General features: G+C 41.6%; 1 protein-coding gene and 1 long non-coding RNA gene across 2 annotated transcripts in view; one reads left to right on the top strand and one right to left on the bottom strand.

Moving 5' to 3' along the window:
- Positions 1–5309: 5309 nt before the first annotated feature.
- On the top strand, positions 5310–6700 carry LOC310721639. The gene is made up of 2 exons (XR_014532152.1): positions 5310–6399; positions 6433–6700. It is a non-coding gene; the product is annotated as an uncharacterized lncRNA (long non-coding RNA).
- suclg2 (succinate-CoA ligase GDP-forming subunit beta) overlaps positions 6040–20671 on the bottom strand; it is an 83396-nt gene continuing 68764 nt past the window's right edge. Inside the window, exons 10-11 of the mRNA XM_083533477.1 lie at positions 13122–13242; positions 6040–7535 (exon numbers count right to left, since the gene is read on the bottom strand). Of these exons, the coding sequence (XP_083389603.1) occupies positions 7420–7535; positions 13122–13242 (237 nt within the window). The 3' untranslated portion in view covers positions 6040–7419. The remainder of the gene's footprint in view (positions 7536–13121; positions 13243–20671) is intronic.

Below are 20671 nucleotides of genomic sequence, written 5' to 3'. Positions count from 1 at the left end.
AGTGTGGAAAAGTTCCTCAGTGCATCACATCCTACAGAGAGGCTGAATAGTGGAATGACAAGAATACACCTGGGAGCATTTGAGCATTTGGGGATGCGTGTGTGTGTGTGTGTGTGTGTGTGTGTGTGTGTGTGTGTGTGTGTGTGTGTGTGTGTGTGTGTGCGCACGCATAATCCTTACACCTGCTGTGCACTGTGCCAGGATGCATTACTCTCTCATTATTAGGCTTTTTTTTTTTTTACAAAGAACGGCTCCTGTTTTCATTAGAGCGGCTTCTGCAGAGGTCGTCTGCGCAACGAGCGTTTAATTAGCGTTCAGTCATCAGCTGCTTTTATGTGGGGAGGGGAAAAAAGAGCTCAAGGGCCTCACAAACACATCACTGTCAGAGACCTGGCGCAGAGGAGAGAGTCGATCCAACAAAAGAGAACAATCAGATATTCGAGGAGACACGCCACGCGCCTCTGCTGCTCCCGCTTTTAATTAATGGAGGAGCAATAAGCGGTTGCGTGTTGGGGAGATTAATGCAGATGCGTACACACACACACACACACCCACACACCAAATAGCTAGGTTTAAGTCCCTGCTACTAAAAACTAGACAATAACAGTGTTCGAATGTTCTCGATTCTATAACGTCAAAAAATGTGTAAAAATAGTAACATGAAATGCGTCAGGACGTGCAACTCATTCAAAACATGCAATCCGGCCAAAACCACAAGGACCAGGAGAGTATAAACTGGCTAAGACCAAAAAGATGCAACAAATTTGACAGTTTAAAGCTCTGACACTGGAGACTCCTTCCAGAAATGTTCGGAGGAAAATATTTAAAGAAAATAGTTTTTAAAGCAAAGTCCATGCTTCAGCTGTCACAATAAAATTATACCATATTAGAACAAACACAATAATTTATATATTTATTTATATATACACATACATACATACAGTGGTGTGAAAAAGTGTTTGCCCCTTCCTGATTTCTTAGTTTTTTGATCAAACTAATTTAAATATTAGTAAAAGATAACACGTGAACACAACATGCAGATTTCCAGTTCACACCACTTTTGTTTGGATCATTGCTGTTTGTTTCTACACCTTGACTGCAGTCTACCTGTGGAAAAGTTTATTGCTTGGACATGATTTGGAAAGGAACACACCTCTCTACAGAACAATGCAGATCAAGTCAAGTCAAGTCAAGTTTATTTGTATAGCGCTTTTCACAACAGACATTGTCTCAAAGCAGCTTTACAGAAAACAACAGTGAAGGTGAATGGTGTGCGTTTGTCCCTGATGAGCAAGCCGTGGCGACAGTGGCAAGGAAAAACTCCCTTAGATGATATGAGGAAGAAACCTTGAGAGAAACCAGACTCAAAGGGGAACCCATCCTCATATGGGTGACATCAAAAGTTTGGTCATAAATCTTTCAACAATACAGAACAATTTGTGATCATCATAGATCCAGCATCAGCTTCTCCATGCCAGGGCCTTTAAACACTCGGCATCTACTTCTCCATGATCATCCATAGGTCCATAATCTTCACGAGGTGGGACGTGACTGGAGCTGGCCAAATCTCAGGATGCCTCGGGATGGGGAGAGAAAGAGAAGCAGTGGAGAGGAATTAGCGTAGCTGCTGTTCATGATATTAACAGCACAAGTTGATGATGTGCATGTGATCATATATTCTGGAGCACAAGGTTATGATGTGATGTGTGTGATGTGTGTTATGTGTAGGCTTTGCTAAAAAGATATGTTTTTAATTTACACTTAAACTGGGAGAGTGTATCTGAACCCCGAACACCGTCAGGAAGACTATTCCAGAGTTTAGGAGCTAAATGTGAAAATGCTCTACCGCCTTTAGTGGACTTTGCTATTCTAGGAACTACTAGAAGCCCAGAGTTTTGAGATCTCAGGGAGCGTGACGGATTGTAGCATGTTAAAAGACTGGATAGATACATGGGAGCCAAACCATTTAGTGCTTTATAAGTGAGTAGCAGTAGTTTGTAGTCTATTCGAAACTTAATAGGAAGCCAATGTAGGGACGATAAGATTGGGGTTATATGATCGTATTTTCTTGACCTAGTAAGAACTTCTGCTGCGGCATTCTGCACTAACTGAAGCTTGTTTATTAATGATGCAGGACATCCACCTAGTAATGCATTACAGTAGTCTATTCTAGAGGTCATAAACGCATGGATCAGAGCACAAACCAAGCAATGAGGTCCAAGGAACTGCCTGCAGAGCTCAGAGACAGGATTGTTGCAAGGCACAGATCTGGGAGAGGCTACAAAAGATTTGCTGCTGCACTGAGGATTCCCAAACAGCACAGTGGCCTCCATAATTAACAAATAGAAAAAGTGTGGCACGACCAGGACTCTTTCAAGGGCTGGTCGCCAGGCCAAACTGAGCAATCGGCGATGAGGGACTTATTAAGAGAGGTAACCAAGAACCTGATGGCCAGTCTGACTGAGCTTCAGAGATTCTGTGTATGGATGAGATAAATTTACAGAAGGACAACCATCACTGAAGCCCTCCACCGATCTGGGCTTTAAAAAGTTATGGTCAGATTATTCTCCACTCTCAATAAATATGCTGCCTTATAAATAACCGTAACCATAGTAACAGAGATAATTACATACAGACATCTCTCATTATTAGGTACAATAATAATCAAGTCAAATAAAAGTTATCCGATGACACTTTTTCATCTCTGTGTATGATTTAGAGCAGCAGTATTCTTGAGCTAATGACTGGTACAAAAAAATAACAAAAATAAAGCAGCACTTTTATCTTTTCAGTCAAATCCTGCACTGCAAACTCCAATCACGGCTTTAAATCTTCCATGATGGTAAGTGAAACAACAAAATTGGAGGCACACAATTGTACAGGATGCATTAGCATACAACTTTCCCTTCGCCAAACCTGTTTCAGCATGGCAATGCCCCTGTGCACAAAGCAAACTCCATGAAGATATGCTTTAAATGGGTTGGAGAGCAAGATCTTGAGTGACCTGCTATAGAGCTCTGATCTCATCCCTACTAAACACCTTTGGCATGAATGTGAACGCTGACTGGACCCCAGGCCTCCTCACCTACATCAGTACCTGCCTTTACTAACACCCTTGTAGCTGAATAAACACAAATCTCAACAAGCGCACTCTAAAATGTAGTGAACCATCATAACAGGTTCAAAAAGCACATACCGTACTAATGACCAGGTGTCGACATTTACACTTCCTGTCCGACTACGATTACTTGTCTTCAAACAATAGCACAAATCCAGAGCACTATACCCACTGTCCACCTTCACACACACACATTTATATTCCGTCACACACCGCGTTCTGAAATTACACAATGTCAGGACAAGAGCAGATTTAAACAAGGCTGAAACTTCGGCATCTAATCCATCAGCACAGCACTGTCTGACACTCGACCAAGGGCATGAAATAAGCAATTATTGACCCATCTTTCCCATTTACACTCGCACCGACCTGCACGTCACCTCCAGTCTCCAAGGGGGGCGAGGGGGAGATGTGGGGTAGTCAGAAAGGAAAACCCCCAATCAGAAAGGGAAAAGGAGAGAGAGAGAGAGAGAGAGAGAGAGAGAGAGAGAGAGAGAGAGAGAGAGAGTTGGAGAGACAAACAGAAAGAGAAAAGGAAGAGTGAGAGAGACACAGGATTGTGAAATTGAGATTAATTGGATTCTTGATTATTGACAGGGTCAATTCCTTGCTACGTATTACTCACCCCCCGATAAACCACTCTGTTACAGGAAATATTCGGCGATCTCGCGGCGTGATGCGTGGACACGACGTACTCTTTAGTAGTTTATACTTACAGTTTATCATCGAGATAGCGGTGCTATCGAACTAATGTTGCTAACCGAATCGTCGTCATCACCATTCGGTAACTTGTGCATGATGATTGGCGGTGCATTACCAATCCACATGATCCAAATTCTGCACTCTTTAACCCTCTTCGAAAATATTACGATCCGTTTCAAAGTTTGACATTTCGACACCATCGCGGAGATCCGGCGCGAATCGCAGAAGGTGCTTGACACGTTTCGAAAAGAAGACTTTCAGGACATATTCCAGAAGTGGCAGGAACGCTGGGAGCACTGTAATTTCGAAAGTGATCGTGTGTAAAAATAGATAAATAAAGCACTCTCTTATAAACAGAGCAGGTTTTGAAACTTTTTCACACTACCTCGTATAGAACATTTATGAAAAGACTCTCTAGTGTCAGCATTTTGTAGCAGATCGAAGACAAAAGTCTACATAAAATTATATTGTATATTCATTTATGCAGGAAATTTGTGGCAGAAAAGGTGTTTATTTACCTTCAATAGAAGGAGTCTCCAGAATCAGCTTTGTAATTATGTTTACCACCAGGAAAAATCTTCAGGATGGACAAGTTTCAGTTTCGAGCTTAATCTCATGCTGCTTTTTATTTTTTACTTAGACAGACAGAGACTGTGACCATGTGCTCTGTTGCAGTGACCAGGGAGGGAATAAAAAAAAAGAGATAAGAGCTTTGGAGAGAGAAATAGGGGCGAGCAGAGCTGAGCATGTGTGTTAACAGGTAGATTGAAAAGTAGGGGTTAAACACGACAAATGCAAAATGTAAACGCTGAGAGTAAATGCGGAGTGAAAACAGGGAGTGTAAATGTGAAGTGTAAACGCTGAGTGTAAATGTGGAGTGAAAACAGGGAGTGTAAATGTGACATAAATGCAAAACGTAAACCCTGAGTGTAAATGTGGAATGTGAAAAATAGAGTGTAAACGCTGAGTGTAAATGTAGATTGTAAACATGGAGTGTAAACAGTGAGTGAAAACGGGGAGTGTAAACGTGGGAAGTGTAAACGTGGGGAGTGTAAACGTGGGGGGTGTAAACGTGGGGAGTGTAAATGCTGAGTGTAAACGTGGGGAGTGTAAACGTGGAGTGTAAACGCTGAGTGTAAATGTAGATTGTAAACATGGAGTGTAAACAGTGAGTGAAAACGGGGAGTGTAAACGTGGGAAGTGTAAACGTGGGGAGTGTAAACGTGGGGGGTGTAAACATGGGGAGTGTAAACGTGGGGAGTGTAAACGTGGAGTGTAAACGCTGAGTGTAAATGTAGATTGTAAACATGGAGTGTAAACAGTGAGTGTAAACGTGGGGGGTGTAAACATGGGGAGTGTAAATGCTGAGTGTAAACGTGGGGAGTGTAAACGTGGAGTGTAAACGCTGAGTGCAAAGTCCAAAAGGAAAAAGAAAGCACAAAAGAGGATAGATAGATATGGTGATTGTTGCCAGACTGCTGTAGTAGAATAGGAATAAAACCCTTGGGAGGTGGTCACTGTGGAGAAAAAACTTTGAGAACTAACAATAACTCAGCTGAACATCTGGAACAATCCAGATGCTCCAGATGTTTTTATTTATTCCTTTAAATCTTGATGTCAAACCCTAATGCTTTTATCGTGCTCTTTTCTTTTAACATATGAATATATAAACTGCAGCTTCGTGCTCGATCCCGTGTCTACTGCTGATTCAGCCAATATCCAGCTTCAAATCCTGAATAAGAGGGGGAAAAAATATGAAAGAAAAACAGCGAGAGAGAGAGAGAGAGAGAGAGAGAGAGAGAGAGAGAGAGAGAGAGAGACAGCAGATCTGTTGCTCAGGGCACCTGATCCAGTCGAGGTGTTCTCACAGATCACCAGACAGATAATCCATCAAAGTGTGACAGGGATGAATTTCAGCAAACTGGTCGTAGTGTATCTCTTTTTCTGTCTCTTACACACACACACACACACACACACACACACACACACACACACACACACACACACACACACGTTACACACTGCCGTGATCATTAACACACAGCGCCTGCTATTAAGACGTGCTTCTCCGATGACACTCGGTTGTCAGTCATTAATCTGAGATGTCAGGGCTTCCAGCGTTGGCATGGTGGTCTGAGGTTTCCTCCAGAGAGACAAACCCCATGAAGCTCTTCACCGTTCAGCAGGAACAAAAAAAAATTTTATGAACGAGGAATAAATATGTTTAGGTGAGATTTTATTGCATTGAGAGAAACAAATTTCAAACAGAAATCAATTCACAAAATCATGCTGATGATATTAATGATTACCAAAAAACGGCTCCTTCAATAAATGGTACATTACAATAAAGTCACAGGTTCAAATGGTCTGGACGAGAGGCACGAGGGAAAAGGAGTAACGCTGCTGTAGTTAAGAGGCAAACGAGGAAGTAGAATGAGGAGAAAGAAAAGGAAGAGAAAAGTAGTAAAGGAAGAGAACAGGGGGAAAAGAAGAGAAGCAAATGGATGGGAGGGGAAGTGAAAAGGGATGGAAGGCAAAAGAAAAGTAAGGAAGACAAGGGAGGGAAAGAGGGAAAGGAAGTAAAAGGAAGGTAAAAGAAAAAAAAAGGAAAGAATGGCAGACTAAGGAAGAGAAGAGAAGGAATACGAAAAAGTGAAAGGAAAAGAAAGGAATGAAATAGAAGTGACCCAAAGTTAAATGAAGAGAAAGGAAAGTAATGGAAGTAAAAGAAAAGGGAAAGAAGTGAAGGGAAAGTGTTTGTCTTCATCACTCACACAGCAGTTTTCCGTATGGCAGAGAGAATTAAAGATGTATTTATCATATCTTATATAAGGCCATAAAGACGTGTATATCTACAGAGACTCATCACCTTCCAAACTTCAGAAGATCCTACTCAATCCTGCTCCTGCACAATAATAATGTTTTTTTCCTGCTTTTTAAATTTTATTTACAATTTTTTAAAAATTTAAATAAAAAAATAAGATTGGAATGATTTTGCAAAAAATTACACAATTTGGTCAAATTCAATTCCATTGCAATCTAAGGATAGTAAGAATAGATGATGCGCTCATGACACAGTACTTGTACTTGTAATAAAATGTCTAGCAAATGCAGAGATTATGGTGCAGAAGTCCACACTGCAAAAAAGCTTTTGAAATCAATAGCAGGATTTCCACAGCGAGAGCGATGAGCACCGGAGAGCGTGACGATGGCACGCAGCAAGATAATAACGCGCCGGGCGATATCGCTACATCGTGCGGATGCAGCACAAGATTAGCCACATTTTCCCTCAACGCAGAACGGCAAATAAATGAAAACGAGTTCCAGTGATAAGGGCCGCGTTAAATAAATGAGCGAATGAATCATATAAGCCAGGCCTACACTGTACAAGACGAGTTCAGTCTCAAACATGGACTGGTTTGGGTTTTTTTAATAATAACAATAATATTATAATATTATAAATATAATAGAAATAATATGGAGTTTAGAATCTAATGCACAAGTTTGATCTGTAGGAGGAGCTAAGTGTTTAAATGACAGACAAGTTTGGTGTAAAAAACTGGTTTGACTTAGCATGTGTATGTGTGTGTGTGTGTGTATTATTTCTTGGCGATTGCAGCCACTGCTTTCTTTGCTGCGTCGTCCAGGTCATTGGCTGCGGTGATGGGAAGCCCGCTCTCAGACAGAATCCTCTTAGCCTCCTGCACGTTTGTTCCTAGAAACACACACACACACACACACACACACACACACACACACACACACACACACACACACACACACTAATCATTCCACTAAAATCAAACACACAGTCTTATATTGCTCGCTCTTTCTCTCTCTTATAGACACACCATGAATTTGTATTTTTATGGGGACATTCGGTCTTATAATGACTCACACACACATACGGTCCTCACAAAATCTCTAATTGTGGGGACATTTCGTTTAAACAGCGTTATACAGATTGACACGTATGCACAAACACACTCAAATACACACAAACACTCGACCCTTTCCAAACCCTGTATTTCAGGGCCTATTTCAGAGGAGGACCCACGCTAAACCCTGTTCTCGCCCCGCAGCGGTGTTGAAAATGGAGCGGTGCCGCACCGCTGGCAGAAGAAGTGACGAGGATGGCTTGTTCCATTGGCTGAAAGTCAGAGGTCGTGTTTTCTCTGGGTAAAAGTCAGAGGTCTTGTTCCATATCTGCCCCAGCTGCCGAGGGCCCTTGTGAGCGCACTCGGCACGATTCTGATCAGGCGGTCTTCCAGGACGGACCTCTTGCCCTCAGGGTCCTACACATGGATTATAACCTGACAGCATCGCTCCCCGCGGTGCTCACCCTGACACGATATACAGAGTCACAGCTTCTACCCTAAAACCCTTCAGAGAAGAGTACAGAACTAAGAGAGAGAGAGAGAGAGAGAGAGAGAGAGAGAGAGAGAGAGAGAGAGAGAGAGAGAGAGGGAGGACTAGAGTGGGATAAGAAGGGTGAGAGAGTGGGGGAGTAAGAGAGAAGAGAGTGAGTGGAAAAGAGGAAGAGATAGTGTGGGGGCAGAAGAGAAAGAGAGAGAGATATAGAGAGCAAGGAATAGTGTTACAGAAAAGAGAGAGAGAACAGAGGGAACAAAGAGGAAAACATTTTAAAGGATGTGTTTTTGTGCTTTTTATTTTTCATCTATGTGATAAAGTGTTCTGCTGTTGCCGGTGTGTGTGCCAGCGTGTGTGTGTGCGCACATGCGATGTGGGAGTGAGGTGAGCAGCTGGCGATTACGTTCTGATTTCACAGGTGAGAGTGCAGCTTTAGGGAGGATAGAACATGAAAACTGTTGAAAGCAGGTTTGTTGTGTTTTTTCACTAAACTATACAAAAGCCCAAATGTCCCCACAATACAGAAACACAGAATGTGAGTGTACCTTTAGTGCCTTGTGAGGACCAAAAGCTCCACAGTAATAAGAATCCATGATCAAAGTGTTTGTGTTCAGATTTTTTTTTGCCCTTTATGACCAGTGATCTTGTGTGTGTGTGTGTGTGTGTGTGTGTGTGTGTGTGTGTGTGTGTGTGCGTGTGCGTGTGCGTGTCTTCTCAGGTGTAGGTTTCAACTCTTTATAAATGAGTTATTCAGCAATCCCTTACTTAAAGTTCTGTGTGTGTGTGTGTGTGTGTGTGTGTGTGTGTGTGTGTGTGTATAAAAGTTCATTTAATGAGGACCAAAGAACACTCTAACGTGCTTTTTATTTTTATGAAAATCTTGTGAAGTCCCCACAGTGATAGAAATGTGGAACAAGTGTGTGTGTGTGTGTGTGTGTGTGTCTTCTCAGGTGTAGGTTTCAACTCTTTATAAATATGAGTTATTCAGCAATCCCTAACTTAAAGTTCTGTGTGTGTGTGTGTGTGTGTGTGTGTGTGTGTGTGTGTGTGTAAAAGTTCATTTAATGAGGACCAAAGAACGCTCTAACGTGCTTTTTATTTTTATGAAAATCTTGTGAAGTCCCCACAGTGATAGAAATGTGGAACAAGTGTGTGTGTGTGTGTGTGTGTGTGTGTGTGTGTGTGTGTGTGTGTGTGTGTGTGTGTGGTCTTTTTTTCTCCATGCAGTATAATTATGATGGTATCTGCTCTCTAATCAATAGCAGTTTCAGAAGGAATTCAATTACAGCACCACTTAACTACTGATATTTCACCGCCTTTGTCCGCTCACATAACGACTCATTTCTAACACGTCTCGTGCACCGGCCAGCACCAAACAATCAATCGGATAATTTCATTAGCGGGGGAACAGGGCGAACCGGGGCGAGTGCGCTCCGTATCGAGTGTCTGCTGCTTGCAGTCTCTAACCGACAGTGTGAGGAGACACAGAGGACGTTTCAAACACACACCCAAACGGGGGGTAGGGGGGGTTTGGGGGGGAAGTAATCTTTTACGTCAAGAAAGCTTCAACTGTGTCTCGCGCTGTTTTTATCCGTGTCTCCTTACTCGAATCACAAGAGCGTCAAAAACCAAATACTCTTTCGTCATAACCCCCACCCCATGTACAAGCGACGTGTGTTCAACGGTCTTACTCTAATGCTCATGCACATAGTGGATCATGCTCGAATCTCACCACTAGGTGCTGCCAGAGACCTTCTCTACTTTCACATCAACGCAAAATCCACCCAAAAAAAAAAAAAAAAAAAAACAACAAAAAAAATCCAATATACAAAAATCTAAACATGGGAAATATCTACAATTAATTAATTATTAAAGCTGTTCATCAACTAATCAGATTCGAAATACTAATTTAACTTTCAAGCTCATTAAGTAATTCAATGTAAAAGCCAAGCATTAGTCTAATAATACTATTAGACATTATTATAATTATTCTATACATCAAAATTTTTTTATAAATATTAATTGTCAGTTTTTTATTCACAATTGAAAAACCAAAATGTGTATTATGACGTCTTCATTTGATTTTTTAGCAGAAAAAGGACATTTTCTCTATTCATTTGCTTGAATCCGTTTGTTAAAAATTTAGAATATTTCACATTTTGAGCAAATAAAAAAAAAAAACCCTAATAAAATTGTATAGAATTTTTCAATCGAAAAGGAATGAAGGCGACGTACACAGATCGCTTCCAATGAAATACTTTCCGCTGCACGTTTAGCAATTCTTAATAGACTGATAGCTAATATATTGTTTTTAATTTCACTTAATATTTCTATTATTCTACTTTGCACCATGCCAGAGGTTTTTATTAAACATTTTATTAATAAATAAAATGGACGGAAGGTTTTTTGACACCACCCGACTAACGAGTCTAAGATTCGTGATTAAATGAAGTCCTGAAGCATTATTCAAAACGCTGAAATGTTCTCTTGTTTCAGCTTGATGTACTTGGTAATTAGATGGTTTGAGTCGTGTACGGCAGAGTTGCGCTGACAATAGCCGAGGAATGTTCTGGTTCACCACCAAGAACTTGTACATCAGAAAAACCTCAAACATGAACACTCAGCAGGACAGGAATACACTTTGGGGTGCCAGCTGCGCGATGTTTCTTGCAACGGCTAATATTAGTGCTTGGCGTTCTTGTTTTCCTCCCGGAATAAAAGTAAATAAAATGAACGGCAGGGCTGGTGTTAGGTTTCCCTTCCCAGAAGCTGCAGTGGGTGTGAGGTCTCAGCCAGTGGACTGAAAAAGCAAACAATGACACAGTGATATTCAGGTAGGTATTGAGATATGCGTGACAAGTACACCTTCGACAGGCACAGCTGCAAACAGATGCAAAGATCAAGACACAGACAAGCGAAACAGGTTGTGTGATGTCTCGGGTAGAAATCAATGGACAACTAATGCAGCTAAACTCAGACTGAGGAACCATTTTATCGTACTCTGTCAGCCATGATCAGAGCCCACACTGAGAGACAGGCATGGCTATCGATCTTTACACACACAAAAAAACATCAACCATCTTTTATTAACCAAATCATTTTTTGAACTCAAATCGTCCTTTATTGGTTCGGTTTGAAGTGTACCGCTGAGGTACCCCGTGCAGGCTCGACCCCATGGACAATCCAATACTCAGTTGGAAATGCAATTGGAAACTAAAGTAAACTACTTCCACACTTCCAGGTTCATCTATATTTGATTGGTTTACAATTCAGTGCATTATCAAGATTTACTTGAAAAGGCAGTTTCAAAGATGTTTGTTAAAACAACTGTTGATATGAATCACACTCAGATCGTCTCCTGATCTCATCGTGAAGGGTCTTCAACCGCAAGCCCAAGAACCCTAGGGGTCTGCTAATTAATGTTGAACCGCAAATGCATTTTGTGTCAAAAAAAATAATAATATCAATCATCAAAGATAAAATATTTGATTTGAAAAATATAATTACATAAAAGCTAAAAACTTAAAGCTGAAGTTTATGTAAATGTAGAATAATCCACCTGACAGATTCGCTGTTCTTTCCGTTTACTATTATAATAAAGGCGACTGTGAACCAATAAATAAATTGTGACTTTAATTGCAAAACATATAACATTATTGCATGAATACATTGTTCTATTATGTTACATTTGTTGGCGCATGGAATTTTGGAGTTTTTTTGTTCGCAATTATATCAAAGTCTTTGATTTCCAATGACCAATATTTCCTACGGTGTTGGATATTCCTGGATAAATGGCCGCCTGGACCAAGGTTCCCAGGGTACCATATTAGAGTGTCTGAGATTTCCAGAGGACAGTATTCCCAGACTGAAATCTCATGGAAATCAACATACGACCGTATGCACTCTTGTTAGTTAATGTTTTCTAGACAACACTACTCCCCAAGTGCACCTTTAATCCCTGTGTAGTGTAAATCCTTTATACCCTGAACTTATCAGTAACCTTTACGCTGCATAGACCCGCATCATTTTATTTATTTTTTTATTTGGATTTGAAAATATTCCCAAGTTTTGAGCTCAGAGAAGATATGACCCTCGGGACGCTAATGCAGCTCTGTTGACGGTGACGCAACAAGCTAAGAAAAACAAGCTATCTAACAGCTCGTGTTTAAATGTTAAATACTGAGTTGATCAGGCTCGCTGCAAGCGAAGTCAGAACTAATCTTCCTCCGGCTCCCGCTCTCTACGGAGGCAGAGGGTCTCTCGCCAAGCTAATGCGCTAGCATGCAGCATGACATTGCTGTTTTTGTGCCAATTACACTAACAACCAGCCAGAGCAGGCGGAGTCCTGAGCCTTTCGCTAGCACCTAGCATTAGCATACCCCGGTCAGAGGTCACAAATAAGCGGCTATCGGCTTCGTTCTTTTCGACAGCGCTAACGACAACGTTGCCGTGTGTCGCGCATGCTAATGATGTTCCCTTGCGTGCTACCTCTTGCGTGCGGGTGAATGTTGGGGTGTCCAGAGTCAGCCCCTGTGAGAAGTTTCTGCTGCTTATAATGAGCCGTGATGAACACATTATAATGTGAGGACACAGGGTTTTTCGCAAGAGCTAACCCCTTGGCTGGCCGACGACAAGAAACCGGTCCTGTGAAGCGAATTATAAATCATAGCTCAGAATCAAACTGGGGACCAGGCAGCTGTGAGGCATCAACAAGACCTGTTGTCCCAGCATACAACCAGTTTCATCCAAAAGATCCATCCATCTATCCATCTATCTATCCATCTATCCATCTATCTATCTATCCGTCTGTCTGTCCGTCTGTCTGTCTGTCTGGTTCATAAAACCAGTCTAAATGCACCATAAAAAAAAAAAGACTGCCACTGTTTTTCTTTACATTTTTATTATTCTTATTCTTATGTACTACACTTACCTTCCAGCCGAACAACCAGGGGTACCTTGAGCTCCAGCTCTCTGCAGGCCTTAGTGATACCATTAGCGATGATGGCACAGTTCACAATCCCGCCAAAGATATTCACCAGGATGGCCTCCACCTACAGAAAAACAACAACCGAAGAACAGAAAGAAGAGATGAATGTGGATAAACACAGTGACGCGCAATAAATCTGCTCTGGAAACAGACACAAATGAAACTTTATACACGCTATCCTGCATCACGGTCACGCCGGACAAGCACGTAGCGCAGCGTGAAGGAGGCGCTCGGAGAAAAACCTCGTCTGGGATGCCGGCAAGTAAACACCCGGGGTCTCGACAAGATCCCGTTTCGCTCCACGAATAAGCACGGGGCATAAAACAACACCACGATCCCGCGTGTCTGCAGGGTTCTGCAGCTTGCCGAGAGAGATAAGAACAGGAGGATGCGAGAAATCGAGCTCGGGACCTGCGAGGAATCTGGTAAAGAGAGGGAAAAGAGAATAACGGAAGGCGAGCGGCCGAGGTTTATGCTATCAAAGGGGCCGCAGTCAGGTACGGGATTAGGATAATCCCTCAAAAGCTACTAAACTGATTACAGTCACATAATGCAGCCATGACTTACACTCCTGTCTGTGAGGACGGATAGAAGCAGACACACACTTTTTTTCTTTCGTGTTAAAAGCATATTATAATATTTTACATTGTATTAAAGACTTCAAAGGATTTACCCCAAACATCCCCCCGATAAAACATGAACTCTCCCAAATATATACTTCAACTGAACTTAGAGAGACAGCAAGTGTCATTATTATTAGTGAAGACAGAGGCATAGACTCAAAAGAGAAGGGAGAGAGAGAGAGAGAGAGAGAGAGAGAGAGAGAGAGAGAGAGAGAGAGAGAGAGAGAAGTATAATACAGGACAAAAAAGAATGAGAAAGAAAGACAGAAGTATAAGAGAGAAAATGTAAAAGGTGTGAAAGAGAGGAAGTATGAGTGACAGAGAGAGAGAGAAAAGTATCACAGAGAGATACAGAAGAAAGAAAGAGAGAAAGAGAGAAAGAGAGAAAGAAAGAAAGAAAGAAAGAAAGAAAGAAAGAAAGAAATTGATTTGTAAAAGTTAACAGTTATGATTTGTTTACTGAGTCTGATAGTTAAGTTTGTAATAGGCAGTGTGAGCACGTGTGCGTGTGTGTGTGTGTGTGTGTGTGTGTGTGTGTGTGTGTGTGTGTGTTTCATCCGATATCCTATACATCTAATCTAAAATTGCAAAGTCTCCTCAACCTGATATCTGATCTGCTTTAGACTTCATCCCCTGTCTGATGTCTTCCTGCAATCTAGTGTCCTGCCACCAGGGGGCACTGCAGATCCAGGAGTCTCATCCTCATGTCCTGCCGTCCTCACATCTCCCGTCTCACCGCAATCGCTCTATTTTTCAGCCGTGGCGTTACTGAGAGCGGCCATATTTCTTTCACCCATGCGTTTCCTATTGACACCTGCGTATATTAACGACACCGCGGGTGATTTATGCGCCGTCGTAGCCAAGTCAACGCAGTTCATAAAAATATTGGGCACGCTCCGCTCCAACTGTCTGTGAACGAGAGCGAATAAAGGCTTTCTGTGCAATAAGATGTTTTCTTACAGCTGCTGGGAAACTCTTCCACAGCACATGTTTTATAGGGAAAAAAAAACTACCATTTAATTGTGATGAACTGCAGCGAAACGTCTGAATTATTTGAGATACGAATCTCATCATTTAACTTAGGAAAGTTCACTCAATAACTGCCTGTTAATACTGTGACCTTGCCAAAAAAGAGAGAACAAGTAAGGGATAGAGAGAGAGAGAGAGAGAGAGAGAGAGAGAGAGAGAGAGAGAGAGAAAAGGAAAAATGTAAAGAAAGAAAGAAAGAAAGAAAGAAAGAAAGAAAGAAAGAAAGAAAGAAAGAAAGAAAGAAAGAAAGAAAGAAAGAAAGAAAGAAAGAAAGAAAGAAAGAAAGAAGTTTAGGGAAGTGGAAAGACAGAAAGCAAGAAAAAGTCAAAAAGAGAAAGAGAGAGAGAAAATACACAAAAAAGAAAGGAAAAACATAAGAATATGAAAGAATTAACAAAATAATAATGAATACAAGAGAGAAAGAAAGAAAGAAAGAAAGAAAGAAAGAAAGAAAGAAAGAAAGAAAGAAAGAAAGAAAGAAAGAAAGAAAGAAAGAAAGAAAGAAAGAAAGAAAGAAAGAAAGAAAGAAAGAAAGAAAGAAAGAAAGAAAGAAAGAAAGAAAAAAAAAAAAGTTGAGGAAAGCAGATGAGAGACAGACAGCAAAAAAAAGTTTAGAAAGAGAGAAAGAGGGGGTGTATAAGCGAAAGAAAAAAGAAACAAGAAAGAAAGAACAGGTGAGAAGCAGAGACAAACAGCTAGAAAAAGTGAAAAAAACAAAAAGAAATGTGACAGATAGATTGGTGTATATATAGATAGATAGATGCAAAAGTGTGTGTGTGTGTGTGTGTGTGTGTGTGTGTGTGTGTGTGTTGATAAAGGAAAACACCCCTCTCAAATATACAAATGTAAAATTATTATCAAAAGCAACAACAAAACCTTTGATTTAGTTGTTTGAAGTTTTGTACTGTACTGCACTTGACTCAATGTCCTCGATGGTTTATAAGTCATGGAGATGGAATGAAGCGGAGACTAAAAGATTTCTGCACTCCAGAGACCCTTTTCCTGTTCCAAATGCCACTCTGACCATTCACATTTCTAGATCTTCATTTAATGTAAAATGAGTTCAAGTGTAACGGCGAGGTGACGAGCTCAAATCCCAGACCTGCCACAGAGTCACTGTTAAATCCTTTACTAAAGTCTGTAACCTTCAAACCACTGCGTGCTTCAGATTAGATTCAAATCTGCAAGTCGCATTCATTAAAAACTTGCGTCTGTATATTAATAAATCTGAATGTTCAACCAGTTTGTGCATTTCTTACAAGTTTCACTTGATTTCACATTGATGTACACTACAGGAAATTTGTGGACATCAGACCATAAGATTCATTTAACCACAAGGGTGTTAGTAAAGTCAGACACTGATGTAGGTGAGGTGAGGAGGCCTGGGGTGCGGCCAGCGTTCGCATGCATCCCCAACGGGGTTGAACTCTGAGCTCTATAGCAGGAGATCTTTCACTCTGAACCGTGTAAAGCAGATCTTCATGGTGCAGGAACGGGTTTGGGACAAGTGAAGGGGGAAATTTTATGCTACCGCTTTCAAAGACACCCTGTGTGGAAAGGAACCACATATAGGTCTGGAAAAGTCAGGGGTAGAAACGAAAAAAAAAAAAAGCCTTGAAAGAAAAAAGGCTGAGACATATAAGCTAAAGCTGAGAATGGATTCCTGTGTTTCTGCAGGCATTAAAGCAAACATCTTAGTTACAGTAATTTTACACGGAAAATCCATTTCCATCAATTCCCGCTCCAATTAGTAGCTGAACGCCCCGGCGCTCGGAAACGATCATTGACCCAAAACATTTAATTAAACCAATTAACACAAAACGCGATCAATTAGGTCACGTAGCACCTGAGTAACGACCCATGCAGGAGACAAATTCTGCACGCAAAAACATACGAGTCAGGAGGATTAAAAACCAGGCTGCGGCAGGGGGCAGGCCTGCGGGACTCCACTCCTGGTCCTGGTTTCAACCTTAAGCTTGCACGGGCGACTCGAATTTCATATAATAAGGTCAGAGCGCCCGTGGCAGAATGGCATGTCAAGGTGTTTATCCTTCAAACTCGGGCGGAACAGCTGGAACGGGGCTTCGGAGCTGCGGGGGGGAAAAAAAAAAAGCCTGCTGTCTGTATTGACGCTCGCGCAGACTTCGCTCTCTGCCACATCCACTCAATAACGCACAAATCCGGAGGGATTCCGCTAAGCAACTGCGATTTTATTGGATTTCGTACCGAGTTGTAATTAAAGATACAAGTATCTCGAGCTCATCCGTGGCTTTAATCGTAAATATTCTTTGTTTGTGTGTGTACGCCTACACGGTTGCTATGGTGAAAGCGGATTTCTGCCATATAGATTGGAAAGGTTAAAGGATCTCCGCTACGGCGTCATAGCGGCGACCTTTTGTGCCGCATCTTCATCTTCGGGAAGAGGACGGAGTTCGCAGGAGACAAATCTGGCGAGTAGGGTGGGCGCGGAAGTCGTATCGTGTGGATCATTTGCAGACGATCGCGTTTGCCGACGATCGTCATGCACGAGTTGCCGGGAGGTTCAGCTCATCGAAGGTCTTCCTGATCTTTCGTCGTCTTCCAGCAATGTTCTTCCCGAACCCTAATCGCCTCTGTGGCAGATTTGCCCAGTTTGCATTTAGTTCTAACTTCTTGTCTGTGATGAAATCGCAGATGTGGTACCCGTGCGTCCAACAGATTGATCCCGTGCCTTCCAGGCAATCAGAATTGAGTGCTCAGATAGACCATGGTATAAGTGGAGCCAGGTGTGGACACTGTACCATTTTCTGGTCGCACAAATAAAAAAAATCCTGAAAGATTCCTATAATCAGAGGCTAAAATCAGTAGTCTTTGATCGCTATGATTATTTTCCCTCCGATGAAATTCTGGCAGTGTCCGAAGATTTTAGACACTTTCCCACAGTGTGACATCACCTACCACTACGTCAAACCTGACGATGCAATTACTGTAGCATGACAACTTCAAGCTGCCTCAGGGAAGATGTGAAGCAAGTCAGGTGGACAAAACAACAAGGAGAGAAACTTCCTGATGAGCATTAGCGAGAGAACACGGATCAAAAAGTGTCCCGGATTGATGACGTATAACTTCAGTCTTGTGTGCGTCGGTTTTTGACGGTCGTACAGTCTGCTATTATGACAACTGAGATCCAACAGTGTGACATGAAGACCATGTTCACGTAGTCTGACTAGCACCAATCGCAAATTCACGTACAACCAGATCCAAATTAGAGTTACCAATCTGCCTGGAGAACGGTGTAGAACCCACAGGAGGCTCTAGAGAGAACAATCAACACAAACATCGAGATCGAACGAGGACTCCTGGATTTGTGAGGTGATCAAGATGATTTGTGTGGAATAGCACAAAAAGAAGCTTCTGGAAATTAATTCAAATGACATGCAGGTAACTGGAATGACTAACTATAAAGAAATCCACCCCAAAGCTCCTCCCACTCCAAAAGTCTAACTACCAGAAATCTTTTTACACATTTTCATTTCAAAATGTCATACTTTCCCAGATTTTTAAGACCGAATTTGAAATACGAAATGATGATTTTTTTAAACACCAACATGCGCTACGTTACAATCTTACGTTACATTCCGTTTCTCATTTTACTGCAAGTTGTATTTTGCATATAATGATGTTTTTGACAAATAAAACTCTTGAATCTCTGATGTATGCTGTTATATTACCAAATAATTGCTGGAAAGTTGTAGCTCAAACAAATAAACAGAAAATCATGTTTAACGCACAGTATTTCATTAAGCGATGTTAATCATTTATAATTTGAAAACTGTAAACTGTAAATAAACACTACAGCAACAGAAGAATTGTTTATGTGCAATTCACCAAAAAAAACTACTAAACACAAGTACGTTTCAAAGCGGAGGAAAGTTTATTAAAAAACAAAAAGAAAAAAAAAAAACGGCGGGTGGAAATGACTCAGTTTTGGAAAACAATCGAGCGTGGATTATATCTTTATAATAAAAATACTTAAAAAAAAATTCTTCATTAAAATTTTTAGAAAATTTTATATTTTTAATACTCAGGGTTCTTTTTTTTTCTTCTTCTTTAAACTAATCCAGACCTGGAAATCACTCAAATCAAATTCCACACTTTTTCAAAATATGTAGGAACCCTCCCTTTGAGCAGAACTTAAACGCCAGACATTTGGCTACATTTCAATAACTAGATAAATGTATATGACACAACATTTAAACATCATTCGCCACAATATTACATCACTGTCAATGATACGGATTCTCACCGAACGCTAACACTTTCTGGTTTCACTGCTTATCGCTTTGGACAGATATTCCATTGGAAAAGCGCCCGATCCGGTGCAATTCAAGCCTCAATTAAACCCATAGCTCCGTTAGCTAATGCACATGACACCAGATCCGAGACGCCATTGTTGCTGGTCAGTCATTTTTCACATCTGACAGCATGTGTGATGCCTCTACTGACTCAGACACCACAATAAGGGGGTAAAATGCAATTAGTGCAAATCAGACCCGGCTGCAGTGCAGAGGAAAACCTGTTCCATTTCAAAACCCTTAAATAAAACAACACTCCTGGGTTTTTCTTCTTCTTCTTCACAGGAGACCGAAGGGGTGCAGTGCAACCATTATCAGTCGCAAACACACGCCTAATGCACACCTACGCAAGCGGCTAATCAGCTCGTGGAAAGGCATCTCCCCTTTGTATACGGCTAACAGATGCTGGATGCCGTTCGCGTCATTGTTAGGCTTATCTCTGGAACCCAGCCGCTCTGACGGGTTAGCCGTCGCGTTTTAGCACCTTTGCTAACCTTGCGCGAAGGTTAGGTATGAGGTTTGACGGGTGTAAAACGTTTCCGTCGGGAATCGAAAAATTTTTTTTTTAACCCGTGAGAACACTTTAGTAAATGGTATCTGTTTAAGGCACACAGTCGCTAACAGGCAGATGAGCGTCCCGTGTTACATTAAATATTAAAGCGCAAAGCAAGGACGAGCCTCATGATTCAGAGAGCTGGACATTAGGCTACCGAATCATGATCGAGCCACCGAGGTACTTGAGTCCACTGACCGCTATAAACATGTAAAACTTACGCCCATATATCATTTCCAGATGTACTGATATATTTGATTTGGGGGCTCTGTGGCAGCAAGGGGGTGTGCATCAAAGATAGCAAAGCTAGAGTGATATATTTATTTTTTTTTGCTTCGTGATTTCTTTTATATTGCTGCCATTTGATCAAATCTAGGAGCTCTTTTTCAGCGGCGTTAATCCGCTCTTGTCGGGGCCTGGCCGATGCTTCGCCATGGGACATAGAAAAGCATAGAAGGAGACGCAGAAAGAGAGAGCGGAGAAGCGGTCTGAGGCTGTTATTGGGGACCAGATTGGCCCTGGCAAAAAGGGGATAAAAGGGAAATAATTATCCAGTCTGCTGGAGCATGACAGCTCCTCCTCCGGCCTCGAAGTGAGAGCGCCGAAGCGGCGTGTCAAAAAAAAAAATCAGTTCGGAAAACCCACAGAAACACGCCGTCATCGCCGTCCCCACCGACCCGCCAGCATCTGTGTGCGAATTAATGCCACGGCCAGATGCATGCCACGACTAGGGGTTTGAGGCATGACTTGTTATGCTGTCCACATTTCCAAATGAAACCAATAACAAGAGTGGAGCCCAAAAGAAGAGAATGGAATGGAAAAACAAAAGCAAGAGTCCTTAGAAAAGCTCTGCAGAAGAAAGAGGCTTGGCTAAGGAAAGGGATGGCTGGAAAGATGATCGCTAATGTACTACTCCATACCACCAGAGGCAGTAGTTTGTATTAGATCAACAAA

The sequence above is a fragment of the Silurus aristotelis genome (assembly GCF_946808225.1).
Source record: "Silurus aristotelis genome assembly, chromosome: 28".
In the NCBI taxonomy this organism is placed as follows: domain Eukaryota; kingdom Metazoa; phylum Chordata; class Actinopteri; order Siluriformes; family Siluridae; genus Silurus; species Silurus aristotelis.
This window is presented reverse-complemented; position numbering and strand designations above follow the sequence as displayed.